Here is a 7,879-nt window from a genome sequence, read left to right as displayed (position 1 = left end):
ACCAATTACAAATAAATCACTCTTAAATCAATCTCGTAGAGGTTATTTTCCTTTCCCCAAACGTATTAAGCTTATTTAACTTTAATTAGAGTAGTATTATAGTATAAACGCAATGACTTGTCATGGATATTACAACTATTTGGCCCCAAAGAAACAAATCTAAGAGCAGAGAGATCTCTTTTTATGACGATGACAATGAACGAACTATTTTAATATTGGTGTATAGTAAATGCCGGAGTAGGAACTACCTCCCTGTATATTACCTATTTTTATGAGCTCAGTTGGCAATTATTGAAAAATCTTAACAGATGTGTTTAAGCGCTTGTAAAAGCGAATAATTGCTTAAGAAATTTTGTGAAACAATAATGGACTAGGAGTTACCAACTGGTAATAAAATATAGATATGTTTTAAGTGCAAGACACGAGTTAGCGAGATGTAGGACTGGCACTAGGTGAGATTACGTATTCCAAGATATTCATTACTTCGACAGTCGTTTTAATTGAGCGACATTAAATGTACTTGCAAAGACTTGGAACAAAAAAGTTATTACGTTTTTTATGATGCAACAACACATTTATTGATTTCATAGCAGTCGGTGCGTTAACCCACATGCAACCCGCTAACCGTGTGAAAGACAAGAATAATTTATAACAACGCAGGGTGAAACTGATTAGACATTCAGGCACAGCTCTATTCGTACTTAGACAAACGAAAACCGGTCAAATTATACTTATAATAACCTTGGTCATGTATAAAAACATTTAAAAGAACTATGTAAAATATTTACATAATGTGCAGTTGACCGAATTCTATTCTTAAATACAAAAAGAGTTGGGGTTTGAGTTATATCACAATGTTACCCCTTCACCCCGTCATCTATGTTACTGTTGTCACAACTTGCTTTTATTGCTGAATTTTAACCTTAATCGTAGTTTTGGTGTCATAATCTCGTAGATACAAACATATTCTTTAGATATAATTAGGCACACGACGATCGTGTTCACATAGTTTTGTTTAGCGCCATGCGGTTCGAAGCTCTCAAGCAAAGCGACCGACTCGCGAACTGGCACCTTCATCATTAATAAAGCTTTCTATAATCTATAGATCCTAACATGATCTTTTAAACGTAATTCTCAAATTATTATAATGATACGCTCTTTGACACCCGAGAACGAGGGCTTTACCTGCACAAGTGAGGTTTGGTACAAAACATCCTTGTCACAAAGATCAGTCCAAAGTAAAATGTTAAGTATTGCACAAATTAATGAGCTGGACATTTTCTATTGTACATCCTCCATCGTGAAGATAACGCCTTAATGAGCAGGCCGCGACGTTGGTCGCGACAAGATTGCGAAAATAAAGTATTATCGCCGCTAACGGCTGTACTCCACCACTTGAACCACTTAAAATATATTCGAAAATATCCACTTGTCCATTTGGTCCGTAGCACAAAACTTCGCTAGAGATCATGCTATGATGAATAGACATTAGGCACTATCGAATTACCTAATACAAAATGTCTTTGAATCACTCACCAAAAGTCATCGATTTGGACTGAAAAGTCACTAGTCCGCTGTAAACAGGCTTCGTTCTTTGGAGTCACTGAACAGAGTTAAAACGGTCCCGGTTATAACTGCAGGCTGTCGTCGTCCAGCCTGCAGTCCATGGGCTATTGCAGGGTGTTGTCGGGCAGGCCGGTGCGCGTGCGCGTCGTGGTGCCAGGCGGCGGCCGCGTCGGGCCGCATCACGTCGTCCACCGGCGCGCACGGCGCCCGCGGGCCCGGCTCCGGCGTGTACGTGAACGTTAGACCCGTCGCGTATATTATGCCGTCGTTGCGGACTAGCGATACTGGTACCTGAAGAGAACACAAATTTTATTTAAATTCAAATATAATTAGAGAGCCTTATTAGGGAGAAGAAGAACCGGGTGTTATGGCGTAACTTTAACTGAGTTCATAGATCAAGTGAAAATAAACTAACTCCGAAAAAGTCCTGTAGTTGTAGTTTTCTCAAATAAATTCATTTTAGCAGTAAAACCTAGCCGAATGTATTGAACTGCTTCAATAATGACATTGGAATATACTTTCGAAGGAGTCGGATACGCCTACCGCTTTGCCCAAAACAGAGAACGCCACTACTTAATAATGTAAAATAAACAATTCCAATAATAAATTGAAAATTCCTTATGAATTAGCTTACGTAACAAAGTTATTAAAATAGTAAGAGAATATTCTGCTTAGTGTATTGGCACAGTATCAATTTCCACTATCTTTATGAATTATGTATGTGGCATCAAATGCAGGGGCTGTCATTACATCGATCCATTAAAGAGAGGGGTGACACGGCGGTGAGACGCTTACAAGAAATGGATATTACGTTCCAATTAATTAAATGAGTGCAATTCATTTCCAATAGCTTAATAGATAGAAACTGTGGAAAATTAAAGAAAAGTGTGGAAAAAGGACTGAAATTGATTTAAAAAGACTGTTTGTTAAGTGAATTTCGCATTTATAACCCATTAACGGTTGATCGTCATTGTAGGCATCAGAATCAACAAAGTTATATGTATTGTAGTAAGAGTTTCTCCAAACATTCATCGCCTAGATAACTCCGACCCTTCGACTTCGTATCATTGTAGTAGTAATTATAAATAGTTAATTAACTGTTATTGTTTGTATATTATGTCGATTGTTTTCTAATCATCTTGTAAAGTCGCAGGCGATCAGCGCACAGGTGCGACTAGTATTTTGAACTCTCAGCTATACCTATCATAACAATTTTGTTCTTCATTTGCTTTTATAAATAAATAGTTAGGTACACGCTTTTCGTACCTATTTACATTGTAAGACAAAAATCCTATACCGATTTTATAAAAAAGTAATATGCCCTGTGACTTAATTATTTCTGCAAATCCAATTGAAGAATTCGATTACTCTTTCAAAAGGCTACATATAGTAATGTCCCCTGTTTCTTTTTAAAAAAAGTTATTTGTATAATTATTTTGTTAATGCGATTTAGTTTCTAAATAACAGATTAGAATTTTTTATGCTAATAAAAAATCTCAAAAATAAAGACAACGGTACTCTTTGAAAAATATGATCACCTGCGTAGGTTGTCGGACCCACAACCACTGGCCTCTGAACTGCGATATGTCTGGCACGACACACAGCATGGATTCCGCGCATCTGTACATGGTCTCCGCCTCGACGTCGCCGAACCACACCTGCAGCGAGGGCGTGAAGTTGTCGCCCGCCAGCTCCAGCATGGCCACATCACCTCCACCGTTCAGGTTCAACGAGTGGACCAAAGGCACTGGAGTTACTGGTGATCTGGACCAGCAAAAATGTAATAATTAGACGGAAATCTATGAAACTTTTTCGGAGATTTAAGTTGGAATGTTCGACCAGCCAATCTTTCCCTGTTTGGTATTAAGTGTTGTTTAAATTGTATTGAGTTCCAGTATTACTAACATATCAGGTGTAAGTAAATAATTATGAGAACTAAGTGTCTGATAGTAGAAGTCTTTCGGAAAGTATCTGGATGTTCTCAGGGAATCAAATGCAAAATACAAGTCACCTGAGCGTGAGACTATTCAAAATGCTTTCTTCCTCAGAAAACGTACTTTCACATCAGTAATTGAAAATTAAATAAATGTTTTGGGAAAGTTTTTAATTTCCCAAACGACGCGATCATAAGTGAGACGCCTAAGTAGCAAGCAGTAAAATGTTTTTGATGTGTGCACTAATGTCTGTGAGCCAAATGAGAACTAAAACAAAACCTGGCATTGACATAGCACGCTATAGCAATTTTCGCATGGGGCTCAGTAAGTGGGACGATGCTTATGTTCAGCTACTGCTATAGTTCTCAGGGTGTCAGCTACGTGTTTATGATGAGCGTGCGACTTCCCACCATGTTTTCCGTCATTCGATTCTAGTTCAAAATTGTGGTGTTTCATAAAAGTTATACACATCACTGATCACGATCCACCAGACGGATGGTCCTGTGGTTAACCGCAGATACCTATTACTGATAAACTGGGAAGCGCTACGATTTTGTAACATGACACATTAATAACTAATTATAACTTCAGCTTGTTTTGTGCGACGTATTGTAACATTCTTTTTTTATATAAATTTGTAGCTGTTATCACGGTAGAAATACGGCTTAGCCCAACCAGAATTGCTTTTGGTTTGACATAGGCATAAGCTATCGCGTCCATTCAAATTTATCAGTCAAGGAACTGTGGTAAAGGGGAGGCAGTAATAGGCTAGGGAAATATTAGGACGATAAAAAGGAAGTACTTAAACAAATTAGAGCTAAAAGTGGGAACTTCACTTATGGAAAGCGTAAGAAATGTTGGTTTTATAATTGATTTTTATAAAAATTATATAAACCAAAAATTATATAAACCAAAAATTATAAAAAGCACTTTATTACGGCATGTGCCTTAATAAAGTGCTTTTTTTCGTATACGAAAAATAACACAGTCGCTTTATTATTCGTATATTTTTTGAGTGAAGACGCAGAGAGAGTAAAGAGAAGTTTCGAGACAGTTTTTCTGAGGTTTTTGATAAAGATGCTGCGTCTAGAATCTCATATATTTTTAAACTTAAACCTATGCCGGAAGACGGAAAATGCCTCAATTTGGGCTACTCAGGAAGGGCAATCTAACACTATCTGATTCTATGATCGTCAATCTGTCTGCAAAGAGTGTCGATTATGGCAATTACCCTATTGACCAGTCATTGTGGCGTCGGCTGAGTACTAGCGAGCTTGTTCAATAGTGGACGCAAATAGACTGATAAGACAGATAACGAGAGATGTTGACTGTACTAAATTATATTGTACTAGCTTTTCGCCCGCGTCGATGTCGGTTATATCGCGTTTCCGAGAACTCTTCAAAAGTCCGGGATAGAAACTATCCTATGTTCTTTCTAAAGGTCAACTCTATCTCTGTACCAAATTTCATTAAAATCAGTTCGGTGGTTTAGACGTGAAAGCGTAACAGACAGACAGGCAGACAGAGTTACTTTCGCATTTATAATATTAGTAGGGATTTGACATTTATTGTGATAGAACATATTATAAGGAGGGATTAACTATGGCATTTTGTAAAGCCGTAGAGCTTTAAGAAAAATTGGTTTGTGATCAAGGAAACTGTTTCTTTCTTTACTTTTAAAATAGCACTTTAAAAGTTTTCTAATCTATTTTTTTAACAGCTGTTATTTTTTTTATTTATATTAAATTTCAACATACCTCACTGGACCCATTCCTTCATAAAACTGGTACTCTGCCTTATCTGTAGATATGATTGTCCAACAGGCACCATCATTGATCATTTCTTTATTTGGTTCCTTTGGGCATGGTGTGGCTTGGAACTGTATGATGCGCTCTTGTGACAGACATAGGTACATTCTTTCTGTATCCTTCATGTAAAATGCACATTTGTGTAGCTGGGATACTGGATCATCAGCTTCTAGTAAGGCCATTTGTTTGTCAACCTGTAGAATGTTAATTAGTTTAGTAGGCACACAGTAATATAATTGTTAGTAGACAAGTATAACTAAATCATTTACTGAAAAGAAAAATTATTGATGGTAAACATTTTGCATTTTATGTTGTTATTTTCCATGCAGTTTATTTTATGTTTAGTTTTGATTAAAATTGTCTCGATATGAACTCTTTTTATATACATTATACTGACACTAGTGAACAGTGGGTGTTAGGAAAATTAATATTCCTTTTTTATTCTGATTAAAGAATAAAAGTTGTTGCCTGTTTAACACTAGCTTTTCAACTGATTTTATACTTCATCTTAATTTTTCTCATATATTTTTAAGTATTTTGCATAATGCAAAATATTTTTATTAAATAAGAATTTAATTACAACAGAAGATTTTGTCGAACTTAAAATTAGAAACTGTACATACTTTATATTTTATTTTGTAAATGACTTTATTGTAATACCTAAACAATCTTCTTTGATTTTGTTTTCATGTTTTCAAAATGGTAATGTTGTAAATTAATTATTAGAGTATCACAGAAATAATTTTGTAGTGATTATAATCAAAATGCTTTCATGTTAGTATTGACAGTAAAATTATAACTATATTATATTTTTTTGTATTATTCTTTGTAAATTTTTAACTGGTCTTACCTTTCTTATTATTAGCCTAGGAAGTGCCATGCCTGTTACTGAACATACAAGTTTCACTGTGGACCCATAGTGGACATATCCATCTCTCACAGCAAACTCCTCTGACTCACTCTCATTGTCATCCAGAAGGTGAATGGTGAAGGCTCCCCACTGCGTAGAGGATGCATGGAAGTTCCCATTCTCAACATGCAGGTACCTAGTGGACACAGTCTGAGACCTTAACCTGTTAAACAGAGCTACTTTTGTCCCACTGGCAATACACAAGTCAGCATTCTTTAATGACTGTTTCTTCTTGGAAGGTTTAGATATCACTTTAATTCGTTTACTATTGAATATACCAATATCATGACCGTTTCCATAGAACATCTTCACTGAGAGCATAAAATGCTTTCTCTTGTCAGAGTCAGATATGTACAAAGTTTTAGCCGCACAGTACTGCTTGCCGTTGTTGAGGTCCAGCTGCTGCATGTCCTGGTCCGAGTTGCCAATACCTATGAAGGCACAGAGCTGTGCTGCCTGCTCAGTCTCCCCTTCTCGGAGCATGCGCTCGCGCCGCAGCCGCCACCCGTCTCCAAATAAATAGATGCAGGGTGGAGGACAGAAAAACCTTTTCTCATTTCCATAGGACTTCTGGGCAACTTTAGCGTGGAGAATGACGACAACCATGTCGGAGCGATCGCGCAAGTAGCGCTCCATAGCCTCTCTTGTGAGACGGCGCTCCTCCGGGCGGTAGGCGCCGGCGCCCGGGCCAGCTGCGCCGGCGTATCGCGGGAACAGCGCCGCGTGCTGCGCCGGCGGCGACGCGCCGCCAGCCAGCGCGCCCGCGCCTGCCCCGCCGTACTGGTGCGGCATGCTAGCCACGGCTGCCTTCACCTCGCTGCCACCCGCATAGCGTGCGTCCAGCCTGCGGCCGGACAGGACGATGCTCCCGTGTCCTTAGCTGGCGTTGGACCGCAGGTAGGACATTGCCGGCCTTGCAGACCGCGACTCAAGCGTCCCCCGCAGTACACAATCAAAGGGCGCGCGCCCGTCGGTTTGGTTTAACCAGGGAATAGTCACCCCCGGTCCCGATTATCACGTCGATCGATACACTTTTGTATTATTCACGCCCCTCGTCAGTTAATTACGCTGGGAACTGGCACACATTTCGTTTGAGACACCTGTTCGACGATGGAATTTTCAGACTGGACAGGGCAAGTTTTACTCTAATGTCACTCACGACAGGATTGCTTTAATCTTCTTTTGTAACTTAGGAGTTTTCTATTTATGATTTTATTTTACGAAAACTTAATGAAACTTCTGTTTATCCGAGTATAAATACGACAACGCCAGATGCGCGAGCTGTCAAAGATTGACCATAGACACGGAGCTGTTTGCAGGCGTGTTGTCGACTACACGCGCGCGATTCGACAGAATCGAGTCGAGTCGATGAGGGATCGGTCGACCCGCGTCGCGCCGCCGACTGACAGACGGCCGGTCATAGGATGTGGGGTTACGCATGGGGCGTGAGAAAATAAAGTGTGGGAAAGAGTGGGCGTTCGCGGCGTAGTAAAACATTTGATATGTTGTAGTGAACCGAACACATATTTACGAACGCAGTGCGCCAGTAGCAATAGCTTCGTATTGTATATGTGTGTGTAGTGGGTACATTGAGCTCATGGAGCGAAATAGTTGCGTTGTGTGAGGAAGAGACCGGATTGACCGGAGATCTCGTGGGAAAC

At 39.3% G+C, this 7,879-nt stretch overlaps 1 protein-coding gene across 1 annotated transcript; it reads right to left on the bottom strand.

Moving 5' to 3' along the window:
- Positions 1 to 840: 840 nt before the first annotated feature.
- LOC113507342 (suppressor of hairless protein-like) lies at positions 841 to 7,679 on the bottom strand. The gene is given in 5 exon segments (XM_026890203.1): positions 841 to 1,694; positions 1,696 to 1,857; positions 3,105 to 3,330; positions 5,258 to 5,502; positions 6,159 to 7,679. Coding segments are annotated over 5 exon segments (1,509 nt in total). The 5' UTR covers positions 7,011 to 7,679; the 3' UTR covers positions 841 to 1,670.
- Between the last annotated feature and the right edge of the window lie 200 nt (positions 7,680 to 7,879).

The sequence above is a fragment of the Trichoplusia ni genome, unplaced genomic scaffold (assembly GCF_003590095.1).
Source record: "Trichoplusia ni isolate ovarian cell line Hi5 unplaced genomic scaffold, tn1 tig00001704, whole genome shotgun sequence".
In the NCBI taxonomy this organism is placed as follows: Eukaryota; Metazoa; Arthropoda; class Insecta; order Lepidoptera; family Noctuidae; genus Trichoplusia; species Trichoplusia ni.
Note: the sequence above shows the minus strand (reverse complement) of the source record. Positions and strands in the feature narration are given on the sequence as shown.